The sequence below is a fragment of the Crocuta crocuta genome, unplaced genomic scaffold, assembly GCF_008692635.1.
Source record: "Crocuta crocuta isolate KB4526 unplaced genomic scaffold, BGI_CrCroc_1.0 scaffold6, whole genome shotgun sequence".
Taxonomy (NCBI): domain Eukaryota; kingdom Metazoa; phylum Chordata; class Mammalia; order Carnivora; family Hyaenidae; genus Crocuta; species Crocuta crocuta.
This window is the reverse complement of record NW_027531917.1, coordinates 4,248,777-4,269,386: the sequence shown is the minus strand read 5'-3', so window position 1 is coordinate 4,269,386 and position 20,610 is coordinate 4,248,777. Positions and strand designations below refer to the sequence as shown.

The window sequence follows — 20,610 nt, the reverse complement described above, 5'->3', positions numbered from 1 at the left end:
TTCTGGGGGAAAAAAAAAAAAAAAAAAAAAAAAAAAAAAAAAAAAGCTGGCTACAAGTAAGAGAGCTTGCATTTGTTATAGGAATAAGCATAGCTCAGAACCAGTTTCAGCTACAAATGTAGCACCACATCTGGATTTCAAAGTAACAGGCAAGGGCAGAGGGGACAATGAGGGTGGGGGGCACGTAACCAGTTTACCAAGGACTCTAAAGAACCGGGGGTGGGATAAAATCATCAGTGTATGCTCCTGACTTCAGCACAACATTCAAACCATTATTCCAAGTGGATGCAACCTGTCCTTACTGTTTTTTAAGGTATGAAAGGAAGAGAACTGACAAAAAATATTCTTTCTAAAGGTAGAAGAGGGGAAAGGAATGAAAGAGTCTGCATAAAATCATCTAGAAGAAACCAGGAGAAGGAAAGGTAGCTAACTCCATATCAGGGACGGGCAAATGAGAGCTCATACAGGGCCTATTTTGTATGGCCGGTGAGCTAAGAATGGTTTCCATATGTTTAAAAAGCTTTCAATGAACGAAAAAGAGTGACAGGGCCACGTGGCCCATAAAGGCCAATATATGTGCTCGCTGGTCCTTTATGGAAGAAATCTACTGACTCCTGTATTATACCATCATGAACATGGATCATGCTCTCATCTTCTGAATGAAAACTGGCCTAGGACCTCTGAAGAGAAGCTTGTTTCAATTAGGCTTAGTATGACCTACAGGACTGAGCCCATCTAAGAGGCAAGATTTACAAAAACAGATCCCAAGTATTACATTTCTACTTAATGTTTGAACTTTTCCTGCTTTTGATGTCTAGTCTATGTTTCATAAAACAGATCACTGTGGTGACCATAAATTACACTCTTAAAATATTCTCTTTGGATGAGAGGAGGATTCATAATACTACTTCTGATTTATGTCAAAATTTAATTTATCTCAAAAGTATTTCAGTTATCTCAGTCCATCCTGGGTCACACAGGATGTAAGAAACAGTCCTTATGCCTTCCGATCTTTAAAATGAAATAAAAATTTGGCCACAGACTTTTAGACCCTTACTGTGGACATTATTTACACACTGAGGAAAGTACAAATCATCCTTCTAAATGACTGCCTTTGTGATAGTAGTGAGAGAGTAGTGAGACCTGGCCTGTACTCTTCAGTCCACTCAAGGAGCACACAAAAACAGGAGTGCTCAACCCACAGATGTGATTCCATGAACATCATTAACAGCGATGCTGCTGAGGTCTAACTAGTTACTATCCTGCCCCTGCCCAACCCGCATACTGTCATTAACGCATATACTTACACCACAGATGTGACGTTGTTGGCCAAAGAACTCTCATAATAGGGGATACCTTTACTAATTACAACACTGATTTGGCCACCCAAAATGTTGGACACTACTCCTGCGTGCACACCAGCCATGCACAATGGTGAAGACTTGAGGAAAGGAAAAATAAAAGATTAGTATTTAATTTTCTCTGGGTAATTTATAAACAAGACACACATGCTTCCTCAAGAAGTAAGTCGACCTGGGCAGTTTTCTCAGTAAATATAGGATTAGTGATGTAATAACATAGGACAGACTTGTATTACAAAAATGAAACATTACATAATACTAAAAAGAAATAATCCCTCAAAAATAAATTAAGGTTAAAGATATACAATCAGTACACATCAACCTATTCTGGAGTTTAAAAAACAATAAAGTTAAATCACAATGTTAACAGAAGTCTGTGTTACTCAGACTTACATCTCTGTATCCGTGAGGGATTGTTCCAGAGATCTCAGCAAAAGGAAGCAGACAACCAGCTGGGCAGTACTTACTGTGAAATAAAAACAAATTAAAGGGTATGCAGTGTACTTTCTGGGGGAAAAATCCAAAAACGACATATTCATTTTTCGGCGCACTACCCTGAGAGAAGCACCACTTCTAAAAGGACCTATCAGACTTCATTTCATCTATCCATAGAAAACATTTTCCCCACGTATTTACAATGATTGTATCATATTCTATCTACTGCTTTATTTTACCTCAGAATGAATGGTACACATATTTTTACTATATGATCTATTCATATTTAATATGAATTTAATAGTCACAAGCTATTCTATTTTGTGAATAAACCACAATTTATTTTACCAACCTTCTATGGATCAAATTTAAGTTGACTTAAAAATGTTTGGAATTCATTCATTTTTTCACTCCTTCACCGACTACCTACCCACACAACACATTTGCCCGAATGTCTATTATGTTGTCTGTTAAGTGCTGGGTTGTGCTAAATACTGGGTTTACAAACATCAGACAAATAAATATGACCCTGTTTTCACTGGGTCTACGCTCCAGAAGTTGGGGGAAGGACATTAAACTGATACTTAAATGAGTAATTAATTAGATTATGATTCTGCTATGAAGAAAAGACACTCCATGAAGTAATTAGGAAGAAGCAAACTTAGCAGAAGTAAAAAGTCATACAAATATTCAGTAAATTTACTATGTACCAGACAGCCTTCTGAGTACCTCAGGTAACCCACACAAGAACCCTAATGGTAGGTATCATTATCATCCTCTTTTTACAGATGAAGCAACTGAGACACAGTGTGCCAGGTTCCACGACTGGTAACTGGTGGATGGGCTCCTGAGTCTAAAGTTCTTACATGGGGCTCTGCATTGCCTCAGTCAGGAAACGGGGCTCTAAGGAAGTGAAGCCTCAGCAAAGGGAGGGAAACACACCCTCGTGGACAGGAACAGCAGGCCCATGAGGCAAGGTAGGCTGTGTGTGTCATCAATGGAAGACGACCAGTACAGGCAGAGTATAGCGAGCACTGTAAAACTAAAAGGTAACATTAGTTTGAGAGAAGACTGGAGAGGTAGCCAGATCATGCAGAAGCCTTGCGAGCCACGGTGAAGAGTCTGGAATATATTTCTGAGTATAAATGGGAAGTCAATGAAGGATTTTGACAGTTTATACACATAATCTGATTCATATTTCTGAAAAAGATTATTCTGGCTCCTAAGAAGAAAGAGACTTAAGGAACCATGAGTGGAAGCTGAAACATCGTTAGGCTGGTAGGGCCACAGTCTAGGCAAGAGAGAATGGCAGTTTGCATTTGGGTGGCGATGACAGAGCTGCGAGGAGAGGCTACGAGACACTCAGGCAGCCCTGGGTGCCACACTGGTGCCAGAGCCACCTCTGCTGACCAGGATCCCTCCATAAGTGCTGAAGAGGACACCCATCCCACACAGAACTATCCTGGAAGATAAAATAAAGGTTGTTCTTTGGGGAGTGGCAAGTTGGGGAGAGGTTAGTGACATAGCTCTTAGAAGATGGGAATAGATTTGCCAGGCAGAGAGGAGTAAAGCAATTCTAGGCAAAGGTTCGGAGAGCTCAGAGCAGTGTAAAGACTCCAGAGCCGTTTCAATATAAGTACATAAAATGAGACTAGAAAATTGGCCCAAGAACTACTTGTGAAGATTCTGAAACCAGGCTAAGGAATCTGGATGACATCTGCCATAAGAAGGCACTCTTAAAGATTTTAAAGTAGGGGAATGGTAAGACATGTATTTTAGAATGTAATTTGGCAGCAATGTGAGTGTTGGAATAAAAGTCAGCAAAGGTTAATCCCAGTCAAGACGAGACAAGGAAAGAAAGCAGGGAAACAGTAGTAGAAATGCTCCCTGGGCAAGAACACTGAAGAATTCGGTCATAGCCAAAATTATTCTCTTCTCCTTTTTGAGAAAAGATAAGTAACTCCTCTAAATTCATTAGCAGTTTTGCCAGATTCTGAGAAGCAACTAGTCCTACTTTTAAAGTATATTAAGATTATACTTTTATTGTAGAGAAGATCCAAATGCTACAACTAAAGCAAAATATAAACATGGCAACTCAAGGGCTTTAAATAAGCTCTAATTTACTGAGATCTTAGAACAACGATTATGTGTCACGTGTGTGACACATACATTAATGTACTTTATCTTAAGTGTATAAAGAATAATGATAAAGCAGATGAGAATAACAATTAAGGGGAAAAAGGTTACAAATATAGTCATACCTGAACTCAGGTTCCGAAAAACTGGATGCAGTGTCTAAACAAGTAATTAGATCTAGAAAAACAAAAACAAAAAAACAGATTCAATAATACATACATTTCCTCTTACTGAAACACCAACTGTTTCCAGATCCCAAATCATATTGTTCTAAATTTTAAATCTCAACAGCTGTCAAGGCAGTACTAATAACTTTTTACACGTTTTTGTTAATTATGATTTCCTTATGATTTTAAGTATCTTGATTTCTGGGGCTCGGTCTCTCCAATATTGCTACCACATCACCTCATTGAGTCCTGTATCATATATATAGAAGTTACACAGATGAGTATAATTTATAGATATAAAATGACTTTTACAAAAGATAGCTCCTGAAAACAAAAAAATATTTTTTCATTATTATATAACCAAAAAATTTATCCTTTGCTAGTTACACACAAGGAAAACAATGACAAAAGAGAAGTGAATTAATTTTGTGGCTCTAAGTAACTAAAATCTAGTCCATGGCCAAGACCAGCAGCACCAGCATCTTCTGGGAATTTAACAGCAATTCAAATTCTTGAACACCATCCAGACTTACAGACTCTCTGGAAGTGGAGATCCAAAAATCTGCTTTAACAAATCCTCCAGGGAAGTCTTAAGCACACTAAAGTTGAAGAAGCCCTAACCTAAATAAGACAGAGCTTCAAAAATTTAACACTTGTATCTAGAAATCAAATCTGGGCAAGAGCTAATCCGTTTCATGAAGATTTAGCTCACAGGCTGGGTAAAAGGTGCTTTTCGGTTCAAAGATGTCAGTGGTTTTTTTCTATTCATAGCACACGAGGGTAAAGTCGTCAACACAGACCACAGGTCTTTAAGTACCTGGTCCCGCCTAAGTCTTGTTTTGTACCTGTGCACAGGTTTCTTGCCATATCAGCCTTCTTTGGTTCCTTGGGCATATATTGCTCTCTCGACCTGGAATGATTTTCTATAGTCCTTTAGCCTTGCTGACTTAACTGCTGCATCCTCACAGAAACTGTTCCTCATCTTCACAAGTCAAACACCCTTAGCGCATAGTAGGCACTTAAGGCTTTCTGTTAGTTTTAATGGATAGGTGACTATTACATGTTGTCAAAGTACCATGTGTTATGTAAGAAAAATCCATTGATGTAATCATAGAGCTAAAGCAACATCATTTTATGATGCCTAGTCTATGGACAGAAAAGGCTTTTAGTCCTCACTTTTGTATCTATTGTCAGCAATCATACCATATGGGCTAACAGGAGGTTTTCAACCAACATTTACTGAATAAAGGGATAAATAAAAGTTTGTGATTGTTAGCATGTTTGGCTAAGTTCAATCATGGATAGCCTGTATGGAAGAAAACCTAGAAGACCCTAAGACAATCACAAAAGTAAGTGATTTACATATAAATACTTGGCCAAACAACTGTGCTGCTGAGGGTGACAACAGACTGATGAGAGAATACCCCACATGCAGGATGACGGATACAAATGTGTGTTAATTAAATGGGTACCACTGCAAGAATAGCATCCCTGATTATTCTACCTTACAATTCTGAAGAAATTATCACCCAAATGAAATCTGAAAGAACTAGAGCATGGTAACTGTTATACCAATAGAAAAGTGATATTTTGAGAGTGATTACATGGGTTAGTATCTATATGCCATAGGCACTTAAAGGATAATTAAATCTATGTTTTAGGAGTTTAAGAGAATACATGCCTAGATAGGGCTTCACTAAGACCTGGCTGAATGACTGGGAAAAGCAGACACATTGAATCGCCTATACTCTATTCCTGGCAATCTTCACACTGCATCAATTAGAACTGATTTTCTGCTTTCCTACTCTACCAAAAGATTAGAGGTTCAACTTGTAAAATTAATAGCCTGGGATGCAAAGGTACCTGTGTGGTCCAGCATGGCATTCAAGCCACAGGAAGAGTGCCAGCTGGCCTCATTACCTTCAGGCCACATGCCAGAATGCTGGTCAACTATGGATATACTTGAACAGAACAGGGTTTTATTATAAATCCATGCAGCACTGAAATTCCAGATTATGCCATGTAAATGTATGTAACTCACTTAACCTTGCTTTCAAATTCCATGGAGGCTCAAAAAAGGTCCCTAGGAGGAAAACAGGAATTCAAAGTGGACAGCTATGAGGAGAGCCAAGAAGACTAAAGATAGAGAAAGGAAATCATGATTACAAATATTGAGCTTTACAACTCCACAAAGGCAAAGAAAGAAAACATCAAGTAGGTAATTAAGAAGCTTTAAAATGTGTCTTTCCTGAAAGCTTTTCCCAAGTAAACAATCTTCCAGAAAACCACTATTACTACAAGGTTTCTAGCTAATAAGAACACAGCTGAGGCAAGATGAATAGAACTCAAAAGAAACCATCTGCCTAAGAGACTACTGATAGCAATGTATAAGAAATTATAATGAATGGAACAGGAGAGTCCAAAAATAAATTCTAAATTTAAAGTCAACTGATTTTGGGATGCTAAAACAATTGAATGGGGAGAAAGAATTTGTTAAACAACAGTCTTTAATAAATGGCACTGCAAAAAGAGGATATCCACATGCAAAAGAATGAAACTCGACCCCTACCTCAGATCCCATACAAAAATTAAAGGGGATCTAAATTTAAGAGCTAGCACTATAAAACTCTAGAAGAAACTATAGGTATAAATCCTGATCTTGGATTAAGCAATGTTTTCTTAGATACGATAGCAAAAGCATTATTGTAGCCATACAAAAATACATAAATTGAATTTCATCAAAATTAAAAACTTTTGTGCTTCAAAGAATGCTATCATGAAAGAGAAAGATATTGCATACAATGGGAGAAAATATTTGCAAATATATAATCTGATAAGGACCTAGTTTCCAGAATACATAAAGAAAAAAGACAACCAACTGAATTTAAAAATGAGCAAAGCATCTGAACAGACATTACTCCAAAAAAGACCTACCAAATGGCCAATAAGCACGTGAAAAGATACTTAACATCATTAACCATCAGGAAAATGCAAATCAAAGTCACAATGAGATACCACTTTATACCCATGGGGTGTCTACAATCAAAAGGACAGATAACAGGACTTAGAGAAACTGGAACTGTAATGGACTTCCCTAGGGATTTTTAAATGGTACAGCTGCTTTAAAAAAAGGTTTAGCAGTTTCTTAAAAAAGAGATTTCATATGACCCAGCAATTCCACTAGTAGTATATACCCCCAAAACTGAAAATATATGTCCATACAAACACTTTCCAAATGGTCATCAACTAATGAATGAACAAACTGTGATATATCCACACAATGGAATATTATTCAGCCATGAAAGGGAATAAAGTACTCATATATGCTACAACATACACTCTGAAACATGCTAAGGGAAAGAAGCAAGTCACAAAAGACCACACCATATGATTCCATTTATAGGAAATGTCCAAAATAGGTAAATCTATAGAGAAAAAATTAGATTCGTGGTTACCTAGGACTAGAGAGGGAGAAGGTTAAGGGGTAGGGAATGGGGAATCACCACTACTGACCTATAGGATTTCTTCTGGGGTGAAGGAAATGTTCTAAAATGGACTATGATGATGGCTGCACAACTCTGAATATACTGAAAAATCAATGAAGTGCATACTGTAAGTAGGTGAACTGTATGGTATAATAAAATGATAATAAAAACTTTAAAAGTGAGGAAAAGATGTTATTATAAAAGTAGGAACAGTTTTCCTTTATATAGAGCACATCTACATAGAGGGATAAAATAAAGCCTAGTAAAAGAGCCAAGACTGGCAGTTCATTTATTCATTCATTTGTTCACTCAACAAATATTTAGTTAAGTATGCATTATGACCAGGTGTTGTCCTAGGTACTAGAGATAAAGCAAAGAACACTAAGACAAAAATCTCTGCATACAGGGAGTGTACCTTCTGTGGGGAATACAGAAAATAGATCTGAGTATGAAATATACATGGTATTAGTAGGTGATAAATTAGGTGATTAAATTAATAGGTGATAAATGCATTAGAAAAAATAAAGAAGGGCAGCTATAAAAAGTTAAGGGATTCCAATTNATTTTGGTAGTGAGTGTGTGTTTAGGAATTTGTCCATTTCTTCTAAGTTGTCCAATTTGTTGGCATATAATTTTTCATAGTATTCCTTACCAACATCAGATTTTCTAAGATAGCTCCCAACTTAGCAATATTACTATCAGCCATAATTGATAAACTGCACAAGTTTGTTTTTAACTTAAGTACAATTAAACATTTTTCCAGTACATAATAACTGCACAGGCTGGGGTATTTATAATTGCCCCAAGAAATATTTAAACATGAATCTAATGTTAACCCATACATAACATCATAGAAATACAAATATTTTATAAGTTCACAGATCAATTAAAAAATTGCATATTGGTTACTGTCTTAGAAATATTTTCCATTCACAACACAGGCTATTTCTGCAAGTGCAAAATTATGAAACAGATTTAGATTTCCCAATTAATACTCTGCTCTGTGTTACTGGATGAACTGGAAACACTCTCAGCTGTGTCAGTACCCGTGACTAACAGCAGTATGCCAATTATATTAACTGCAGGGTTTAATTTTTGTCCAGTTGAAGGAAAGGTAGCTGTGTGCCTCTATTTGTTCTAACTCAAGAAAGCATAAAGTACCATAACTAATTTCCTATATTTATTTGCCAGAAAGAAGAAAATACATGAAGAAGACAACATATATTTGTCACACTTTGTCACCAATCTTGCATTGTAGGTGTGGAAACAGCTACTTTGTTCAATTGCCACAGGATGTGGGACAAGACTCCTCTTGTTGCTAAGTTCTCCAGCCAGTATTACCATGGGACCTTGGGCCTAATTCTTTGTTTCTATGAATTAATCTTTACCGTCTGCAATTTAGTGAAGGAAAACTTACATGTAAAATAGAACATAATTTACTGTGATTCAGAGTCAAATAACATTTATTCAGTGGCAGAAACCATATGCAGTACTCTACATCTTATTTCCTTTTATGTACTAAGAGTAAGATTAAATCTTATGTTTCTCTTAGAAATATTACAATGTCATCTATGGAAGCTGAGTCTGCACCAGGAGCTCAGGTGGAAAGAGTCAATGCTTTCTTACGGACAATGTAGGCATGACTGAGTTGCTTAAGTAATTAACAAGGTAGGTTATAAGGTACATATGGTGAATCAAACCCTCTTCATACCTAAATTCCTGTATGTGTGTATTAAAAAACAAAACAATATTAAAAATAAATATAAAATATACAGCATTAAAATATAAAATATATATTAAGACATATAAAATATTAAGAATATTAAAAGATTATAAAACATTAAAATTCTTCTGTGACCTGCACGGTATCTAAGGCACAAATAAACACCATCAGTAAGAGCAGCAGTGAAAAATTATGTCACTGGGTAATGGAAGACACCACACGAACACATACTCACTCCCTTCACAGTATTCCTAACTTACTAAAAAAGAGACACATACAAAACACTAAAATCATTAAGGCTCTTCAAATTATCTGTCAACTTGGAATAAATTCTATCCCATAAATGGAATCGCTTCTTTGGTTAACAATCTCCTAGACTGTTTTTCTGCAAAATTGTTAACAGTTTACCGGTCAGCACCTTTCTTCTACAAATTGACACCAAAATACAGATATTATTTTGCATGTACATTACACACACAAACACAGTACATATACATTTGTGTGTAAATAGGGATAAATCTAAAAACATGCATATAAGAGACTTCATTAATAAAATCTTAGTTAACACTTTAAGAGTTTTAATATGTTTGCCAGATACCAACAGTAGCAAAAATTACAGACATAAATGAAACACTAAAAATAGAAACCTAGCTAAGTGTAGTGCTCAAAACAAAGGCTTCTATAAAAATTACTGTACAATTAAGGTAGCTAACAATCTTAAGCAACTCATGCTCTATTTTTAAAACCAAATCCCATGGAAAAAAACCTGAACACATACAAAGCAAAACAAGAAAACATAAAACAACCAGTTACAGAAATCTGCACTCTATTAGAAAGTAGTTCTCTATTCTGCTCCATCTCGTTTACAAGCTGATATAACCTAATGTAAGATGGAAAAAAACAGAAAATATTTGCAAAAAAAGAAAAAGTGGTTAAAGAAGGCAGCAATCAGAAAACTTTTAAACTATTGGTCTTAATTCTAGAAATAATCTAACATATAGCAACAATGATCCTGTCAAATGGGAATGTTTCCTAGGTCTAGCTGTTGGTAAGTTGTAAGCAGACTGTTATCAGATGGTAAGGGGTCAACAGGCAATAAACAAACAAGTGTTTATGAATTCCAAGTAGGAAATGCATTAATACCTACACTGGCTCATTTTATTTCACATGAAATTTTAAACTATGTACTATTTTTTTCCAACAAAAAAAGAGCACAAACTTTAATATGACCACTACAAAATTCTGGGCTGGTAAAATCTAAAATAAAGAAGTTTAATGTTATTTTTTAAGCGATGCATTCATGTTCTACAGAAGGACGATCTGACCATCAATTCTCAGCTGTGCGCTCACACACACGGGTGCAAGCGGCTGCTCCCCTCACCGACTGATGAGTCATTATTGGTGGCTCGGAACAGAGGCTGTCTTTAAGGACCTGCAGCTTTCAATGCAAATGTAGATGTATTTTCTGAGCGCCTTGTCCTATAACTAAAATAACTTAAAAAATCATTGCCCAGAGTCACCCTAGAAATGTTGAGTTTGTCCTAGAAGCTGGTTAATGTTGAACAGATTCAAAACCAGGAATTTGGAATCACCTATAAAATTTATTTTCAAGTCCAGAGGCAAATGCAATTTCTAATTTTACATTTTAGAATGGAAACGTCAGTACCATTTGTTACGATACTAGACAAAAAGCTCTGACTTACTAACTCTAGACCTCTGAGTAGCTCGTTTTGCTTCTCTCAGTAAGACTGGCTGAAACTTGGGAGTTTCCTTCTATGGAACTTCGCATCAGCGGCTGCTAATGTCTAAGACGTCTCTAGGGTCTACGTACTTCTTCAACTGCAGAAAGTCTAGCTGGAATATGATGGAATTCTGCCAACTCAGAGTAGAAACACCAGTCCTCTAATAATTACTGCATGTGTTAATATTTTTGTCTTCCATGCTACACAATGGGGACACAGAAAAACTTTTCACTGGTGTTTACAATCTTTCAAAAATGGAATTTATAGGTAAAAGTGAAGAGATATAACTGGCAATGGAAAAGATTGGAAACTACTGATCAAAGATCATTAAAAATAACAGAGTAATAAAACTATAAAAGCTATGAAAACTGGACACAAAAGTCAAGAGGATACCAGGTGCAGTGCCCTGGATACAACTCCAGCACCACAGCAGTTCAGAGATTCACACAAGAGGGCTTCTTTGTATCCAAGTCTCTTGCTACCACTTAAACGCATGCAGGGAGAATCCTAATTCTCCAAAATGTTTCCTTGCAGAACACATATCTGATTCTCAAGTCATTAAAAAGAATTAGAATCTGGCTTAATTCTAGAGTTATATTTATAACAAGAACACTTAATTCAATCATCTCTGACCCAGTGTCCTCTAACAGCCTCTTAACTGGACTCCCTACTATGATTCTTCTCTGTCTTCATTTCATTCACAGAGCAGGAAAGATCGTAGAAACAAACAAAATCACAAATCCAGTCATATTGCTACTCTGCTCTAACAGCTTCCATGTCCTCTTAGGAAAATCTCCAACAGTGACATTTTCTGTAAGGCCCTGAATAACATAACCTACTCACCAAGCAGTCAACTCCATGTTAGCTGCGCCAGATTCCTTCCCAGCTCCTCCGAAGCTCCTTCTACAGGGCCTTTGCATTTCCTGTTCTCTTCCCTAGAATGTTCTTCTTCCTTATCTGTCTAGAACCTCCCAATTAATCCTTTGGTTCTCATTTAAAAGTAACTTCTTCAGAATAGTTTGGCTTTTTATCCATCTTCCACACCTCCCACTCTTCTGGTCTTCTCTTGTTAGAATGTTTCCTTCATCATACTTATAACTACAATTGAGTTACCATGTGTTTAAAGTTTTTTAGAGTTTATTTTTGAGAGAAAGAGAGAGAGAGAGACAGAATGTGAGTGGGGGAGTGACAGAGAGGGAGACACAGAATCTGAAGCAAGATCCAGGCTCCAAGCTGTCAGCACAGAGCCTGATGCAGGGCTCAAACCCACAACCGTGAGATCATGACCTGAGCCAAAGTCGGATGCTTAACTGACTGGGCCACCTGGGTGCCCCAAGTTACCATGTGCTTAATGCCTTTTCCCAACCCTGTGAACTCCATGAAGGTATAACTGTGTCTTATTTACTGCTGTTCTCCCAGTGCCAAGCATACTGCAGGACATAAGGCACTGAAGGGAATATAATTTCACAATGTGCTCTTGCATAAAGGAATGAAAATTCATCTACCTCACACAAAATCATGGCTCTATCCACAATACATAGTATAATATCAACAGGTGTTTGTGAGAGCTTAACAAATGAAGCTGTTGAAGCAAATTTTTTCATGATCTTTTCATTCCCAAATAGTATAAACTTCTAACTAGGATGCTAAGCTGGTGACATGTAGTGATGTTCCTTGAAAATATTCACAGAAATTAGTGTGGCAGCATGTTTCCTGGGTGGAAACAAACTGAAGCTCTCAATCAAAGCCAATCAGTGTTCAAATGAATGAGTCATTAAAATTTTGTCTGAAAGGCCACCCAAGAAGAGATGGTAAGAAAGTCAACCAGGGTTCTCTTGGGAGTTAGCCAATTCACTTCTAACTTCAAATCAAACAAATGCTTCGTGGAGGACGCAAGGACATGCAGAAACAGAGGCAAAAACTCAGGAGAGCTTTGAAATGAGGATTTCCCACAATTATGCCTCTGGAAAGTGTTACTATAAAGAAGTTCCTGAATATGGTAGATATTTCAAAAACTTTGGAAGCAAAGATTCGCCTAAAATGGTGATGTAGCCATTAGAGATTCCATAAACATATGTAAGTCTACAGTATACTGATTCTCTTATTTTTAACGCAGAGCATTTAGGTGTCTGTGGGGGAAAAAAGCATCGTAACGTAAATACCCAATTAAAAAACATTTTTTAAAGGAAGGGATACGTATTTTCAGGAACGCTTCAAGTCAATAAATAAAGAGAGAAAGGGAAAAATATGAGGCAAAAAATGATTTAAGCTGATACTGAAAGGAGGAAACTCAAGGAGAGTAAGAAGCAAATGAACTGAGTACTTTCTATCCTCTTAACTGTCAACTCAAGACTTTAAAGAAGTAAAACAGAAAGGATGGAAATGGACCCTCATCTCTCTCTGTTTTCTAGCTCCCTCTTTTGATGGTGGGGAAATGAGTATGTGTGCATGCATGGTGGTGAAAGGGAGAACTAACGTGTTTTGCGCCCTCTGGAGCCACGTGCTTACAGATGCCACATGCGCATTACTAGATTCAGTCCTCATGACCAAGCCATGGATGCTATAGATGTGAATGAGCGGCCAGAAATCCCCTGGCTGGCACGTGACACTGGCAGGTGTGCTCCTCCGACAGTGACACAGGCCTTATTTGTTCTGGTTCCATCAGAAATATTGTTTGATGGGGAAACTCTGTTATAAGATGGCCAACAGGACTTGACAGAGAATCCCCTTCCAAGTTCTTCTTCCTACCCCACTTGCCATGCAGGCCAAATTACTACTAAGGCGAATGAGGAAGTAACAGACTATAAACTGTTCCCTCTGCTTAAACCCAGGGGCAGACCCTGGAGAGTGATCTCCTCTGAGCCTGCAGGTGTGAAATAAACCTCCTGCCTTCCAAGATCTCTGAGCGCTGCTTGGTTCTTCTGCCGGGTGATCCAGACCAGGTTTCGTAACATGTTTAGCATGATGTTTCCAGTTTTTTCCTTTTCATTATTCCACTCAAATGAGTCTTCTTTCTCACTCTCTCGGAGGAGTTTTATTAGCTTTCCCACCTTCTGCCATAGCTTAGAAATGGGGGAAAAGTAGACCTTTCTTCCCACAGCAGAGTGTTTCTCTCTCACATTCTAAACACTTCTAATAAGACCTGCAGTGTTATCTCAAACCCACCAGAGCTGAGAAGGGAATAGTTTGCATGGCCCTCCGTCATTCCCAGTGTCCAACACTCTCACACCTGGGAGCTTCTCAAGTTTATACCTCATTTATACAATATGAGGTAACAGGTTTTTTTTTAATTGTTATTTTATAATTTTTTAGAGAAGCGTGGGAAGGGACACATGATCCAAAGCAGGCTCTGTGCTGACAGCAGAGAGCCTGATGCAGGACTCAAACCCACAAACTGAGATCACGACCTGAGCTGAAGTCAGGTGACCAACCGACCCAGCCACCCAGGGCCCTTGAAGTTAACAGGTTTTTAAAATTTTTAATTATCAACTTAGTTAAATCATTGTTGAATATCAAAATAATCATCTATTTTTTAATTTAAAATCTTTTTTTTTTTTAAATCTTTTTATTTATTTCTAGGAGAGAGAGAGAGACAGCGTGAGCAGGGGAGGGTCAGAGAGAGAGGGAGACACAGACTCGGAAACAGGCTCCAGGCTCTGAGCTGGCAGTCAGCACAGAGCCTGACGTGGGGCTCGAACCCACGAACCACGAGATCATGACCTAAGCGAAAGTCGGATGCTTAACCGACTAAGCCACCCAGGCGCCCCTATTTTTTAATTTAAATGATTGTTTTATTCGAGATATCCTTGCACTGGTAGCATTTCTTAGAACTTTCTTACCATAATGCCCCTAAAATAGCAGAGAAAACAAATACATGCCACAGAAGTAAAAACTTATGGGAGATTTTGTTCAAGTTTTCCATTTTATCTTAGAAATTCAAGTATACTTTGCATTCTATTCCACTTAATAGCCTTGGTTTTCATTTTTCCCCCTTCAGATTACAAACTTTAACCATCCAGAAAATATCTCAGGTTTATTTTGTAGCGTTTCAGACAGCACTCCCCAGCATACTCCTGGCAGTATGAGAATCTATTCTTTTGAGAAGAATGGTAATATAGTCTTTAATACAGTACTATGAAATGGTAAACTGTGGACAACAAAGCTTTAAATTTATATCATACATTTCAATAAATGACAGATTTTTAAAAAGTTAGAGGTTATTTGTGCTCCAATCTTATAAAAGTGAAAAATCAGTATTTCCTCTACTATGGAAAGGAAAGTATACAGAATTAACATAAGTGTTAATATACCTTTAATTTTTAGATTCTAAAACTAATCTAATTTTATTTGTAAAATTGATGTGTTTTTAAAAGTTCAGTCTTTCTACTCTAATCTCAGACAAGTACTAAAAGAAATATTTCATATTTGTTTTTAGAAATTGTAAAATATGTAAGTCATGGTATGAAGTTGAAAATTACCTTGTTTATCTATGACTGAATATGAGGCCAAAAATCCTCGTCCAGAAACATGGATTCCACTCATGAACAGCACAGTAATTTCATTGCTTTTTGACTCAATGGAATGGTTCATCTGCAACCCCAGACCACAGTATTTGCCTAGAAATGAGGAAAAAAGAAAAAGATATTTGGTATGACTCTTATAAAGTCAGTAATACTTACCATGTAGGTAAGAACATCAGTGTAATATACCAAACTGGACATTAAGTAGAAAATGACCACGATGTTTAGTGATTTAAAATCACATTACTCTGAAGAAAGAAAAAAAAAGAAAATATGTCAAATAATAACTAAATAATTCAAAAGAAAAAAATGGTAAACACCAGTGATCTTACAAAGATTCAATTTCTTGTGAAAGACATTACTTTTTAAAATAGTAGTGAGGATGGGTATCACGGTGGCTCAGTTGGGTAAGTGTCCAACTTCGGCTCAGATCATGGTTTCGTGGTCCCTGAGTTCGAGCCTAAGCATCAGGCTGTGTGCAGACAGCTCAGAGCCTGGAGTCTACTTCTGGTTCTGTGTCTCCTTCTCTCTCTGCCCCTCCCTCCCTCAAAATAATAAATATTTTAAAAAATTATTAAAAAATAGTAAGGAATTAAAAAAAATTAACCTGAAACACTTTATGCAGGCAGGTGGCTCATAACAAATTGACAGCCAATCAGTAATATTCTTAACATACATCCCACAGAGTGCCCCTAGATTCCTGTGCTTAGGGTACCCCTTAAACTTTTTTCAGACCCCTTCAATTTCTCTTCCAAGGACTGGTGAAGTTTTAGTCAATTTCTTGAGGTGATCATACTAGTCCTACAGCTTTAACTATGCTCTGACAATTCACATTTACAACTCTTCCCAGAGCTTTTCTCCAGATATTTATACCTAAATGCCAACTTTTAGGGGCACCTGGGTGGCTCAGTCAGTTTAGCACCTGACTTTGGCTCAGATAGTGATGTCTCTCTCCCTCTCTCTCACACAAAAATAAAAACATTAAAACAAATTAAATGCCAACTTTTATCCTTTAATGCCTAATAGACACATGAAAATAACACATCCTCAATACAGATTAATAAAAGTTTAGGGAAAAAAAATTAGAGCAAGATATCCACCAATAACTAATAAAAAAGCATTTTCTTATGTGATTGCTAACCTAACAAATTCTGAATAAAGAATAACATTCCAACAATATTTTGGGCTGTGGCAACATCATTCTAGAATAAGTAATGTGTACTTCCACAAACACAATTTTCAAGGACTACACATGATCTTGTGGGTAAAATATCCCAAGGAATCAACAAGAAAAGCCCACCAGAACTGGTAAGGGAATTAGTGTCACAGAATACAAAAATCAATTATATTTCCACATACTGGTCACAAATAATCTGAAATGAAATTTTAAAAACTTAATAACAGCATCAAAAAGATTAAAACATTTAGGAATAAATTTTTTAAAAAATTCAAAACCAGTACACTAAAAAATAGAAACACTGATAAAATTTAAAGGAAAGCTAAATAAACTAGGAGACTGACCAAGTTCATGGAGTGGAAGACTCAATACTGTTAAGATGTCAATTCTCCCGACATTGATCTACTTATTCAGGGTGCCTGGGTGGTTCAGTTGGTTAAGCCAACATTGATCTACTGATTCAATCAGTCTCTACCAAAATTCTAGTATTTTCCTTTTTCAGAAATTAACAAGTTAAGGCTAAAATGTATATGGAATGCAAAGGACACAGTACAACCAGAACACTGTAGTGAAAAAGACATTTGAGAGGCTAATTTAACTTGATCTTAAATTTATATACTACAGTAAACTATAATACTATAGTAATCGAGACAGTGTGATACACTGTAATGGCAAACCTGTATCTGTATCTAAATCTTTACATCCTATATCTACACCTATGTCTCTATATGGTTCAATGGAACAGAAAAGAGTTCAGAAATAAGCCCACATATGTATTCAATTGGTTTCTGACAAAGGTATGAAGGTAACTCGGTAGAGAAAGGGCAATCCTTTCAACAAGTGTACTAAACCAGGTGGATATCAATATGCAAAAACAAATGAACTTAGAACTTTACTTCAAGCCAAAATGAACCATAGACCTCATCCTAAGAGCTGAACTTACAAAACTCTTACAAGAAAACATAAGAGAAATCTTTGTGACTTTGGGTTAGGCAAAGATTTCTTAGACTTAGATCCAATATTAAAAGGGAAATCCATTAAAGGAAAAAATGAATAATTTGCACTTCATCAAAATTTAAAATGTTTCCTTTTCAAAAGACACCATTAAGAAAACTTAAAAGACAATATTTGCAAAACATTAATCTGATCAAGAACTCAAGAACTCATGTCTGAAAGGTATAAAGAATTCTTATAACTCAATGTAATCTTGTAAAATGGGCAAAAAGTTTACATAGCCAATCTATAAAGATGAACTACTACATGGCAAATAGGCACATAAGATGCTCAAGAGAGTCATCAGAGAAATCAATATTAAAGCAACAATGACATACCATGACACTCCCACTGGAATGGCTATAATAAAAAGACTGACAATACCAAACATTAGTGAGAATGTGGAGAACTGGAACCTTCAAACACTGACAGCAGAACTCTAAAATGGCACGGCCATTTGTGGAAAACAATTTGGCGGTTTCCGAAAATGTTAAATAAGCATATATACATACACAATCCAGCAAGTGCACTTCTATTACCCAACCAAGAGGAAAGAAACCGTCTGTCCACAGAAAGACTATTCAAATGGTCACAATCGTATTTGCCCCCAAACAACTTAATTGTCCATTAACTAATAAATGGATTAAAAAAATGTAGTATATATCCATACAAAGAACTACAACTCATCAATAGACAAAAATAAACTAATGATGCACACAAAAACATTAATGAACCTCAAAACCATTATGCTAAAGAAGCTATTTATATTTCTAGAAAAAAAAACCCCAAAAAATTAGAGATGGCAGATCAGTGGCTACTTGGGACTGGGGTTAAAGTAGGAACGGATTACAAATGAGCACAAGGGAACTTTTTGGTGTGACAGAAATTTCTAAATCTAAATTTTAGTGATGCTGCAGAGCTATAAAAATTTACTAAAATTCATCAAACCATGTATTTAATGTACATAAAACCATGGTATGTAAATTATAGCTCAATAATAAAGCTTTCAGAAGAAATACATACATTGAAAAAAACTGTATTGTCAGAAACCATCAGGTGTTTCATACCAAAAAAAAGTTCACAAAATCAGACACAGCAGAAAGAGGCCTTCAGAGATTTATTCCAAGCAGCCGTACGACAGCTGAAAAAACTCAAAATCTAATACATCAGTGGATTGCTCAAAATAACACTACTTGTCCATCAGAGGTGAAATCAGTCTGGAACCTGGGTCCTCTGTCTTGTCTTGTACCTTATTCTTCTGCACACTACTCCCTACTAATGGTGTTGGCACCTTCCCTGGGGCTGCAGAGAGGACCATTTAATTAATACAGCTGGATCTTCTCCCTATAAGTGATCTGGGCAGTCGCTGAACTCTCCTTTTTAGCCAGAGGAGTAACACCCTTTCCTTCAGCATCCCAGAAACAGCCTCACTCCTTAACTAAATTAGCAAATGCTTCAGCTGGTCTTCTGACGTAAACCACCAAAATATCTCACAATACTGCTTTGGCCCTTAACTGAATTATGTAAATCTATACCACCTTCATTTCGAGATTAACTGCAGAGACAGAGCCTACTCCTTCTACTTCACTCTAAAGCCATTTTTAACTGAATCAACGTTTCCAAAAGATCACATACAAGTAGAACTGTGAAATTCAGCTGCATTTTTTTTTTTCTGAGAGAGAGAGAGAGAGAGAAAGCAGGGCAGGGTCAGAGAGATTGGGAGATAAAGAATCTGAAGCAGTCAGCCGTATTTTTTAAAATGAGTTACTCTTTACAACTGTTTTTTCCTGCCAATGAAAAAGTACTACATTTGTTTTAAATACATTTCATATTTTTATATTCTATATGTTACATCTAAATCCAGGCAATTCTTTGTGTTTTTTTTCCCAGAAAATTAGAATAGTTTAACCCTAAAGCCATACTGACAGTTGTCAGTTAAAACAAAAACCCCAAATTCTAAAACATCTAACAATGTCTATAGCTTTTACACATAGAACTTTTCTTTCAAGACATGATTCCCCATACCTTTACAACTATTGAATTATTTTTATAAAGTTAGCTTATACATATAGTAATTCGGTAGAAACTTTTAAGATGAGCAGAATAATTCTATTTAAGAATAATTTCAGGCCCACATCTGAACAGAGTAACATATCAGAGATAGAAATCATATTTTATTCTATGTATCGCTGTGTTTTACATTGCTTTTACCCCTCAACTTGGAAAGGTAAATTCAATTTTTCTGTTCTGCAGTCAGATCAGCCTGACAGAAACTGACAAAGAAAAGCCATTCCAACAAATTTCCTCCCCTTGAGGCACAGAAAAGTTGGCTATTATGTCTTACAGTGAACCACATCTATAACCTTATCACAACTGGTTTTGAAGTGGCAGTGTGACTCTCTGGTCATTGTACAGAACTTTCAGGGAAAGAAACAAAGAACAAAGAAACAATAATCAAAAAAATTAATCTAAAAATAACAAGGAATATACTACATTTATAAAGTTAAAAAAACAAACTTGAATTTAAATGCCAAGAACACTGATTTATTTAGTATTTAATAAATACCCAATTTCAATGTGCACTGCATGGACACACACACTTGGCCTTAGTAATAGAGGGTGTTCTATATACATATGTCTTTGCTGATCCTTTATTTTTTAAAAATACCTACTGTGGGGGGGAAGCTATTCCTAAATATGGCATGCAATTTAAATAAAGCTATCAATATTTTTCAAATGTTTATTTTTGAGAAAGGGGGGAGGGGCAGAAAGAGGGGGACAGAAGATCCAAAGCAGTCTTGCGCTGACAGCTTTAGTGCTGACAGCAGGGAGCCCGATGTGGGGCTCCAACTCATGAACCACTAGATCATG

General features: G+C 36.5%; 1 protein-coding gene across 1 annotated transcript in view; it reads right to left on the bottom strand.

The window, feature by feature from the left end:
• Positions 1-20,610, bottom strand: part of DCBLD2 (discoidin, CUB and LCCL domain containing 2) — an 86,817-nt gene that overhangs the window by 22,903 nt on the left and 43,304 nt on the right. Inside the window, exons 3-6 of the mRNA XM_077774815.1 lie at positions 15,528-15,665; positions 4,058-4,109; positions 1,755-1,827; positions 1,308-1,441 (exon numbers count right to left, since the gene is read on the bottom strand). Coding sequence (XP_077630941.1) covers positions 1,308-1,441; positions 1,755-1,827; positions 4,058-4,109; positions 15,528-15,665 — 397 coding nt within the window. The remainder of the gene's footprint in view (positions 1-1,307; positions 1,442-1,754; positions 1,828-4,057; positions 4,110-15,527; positions 15,666-20,610) is intronic.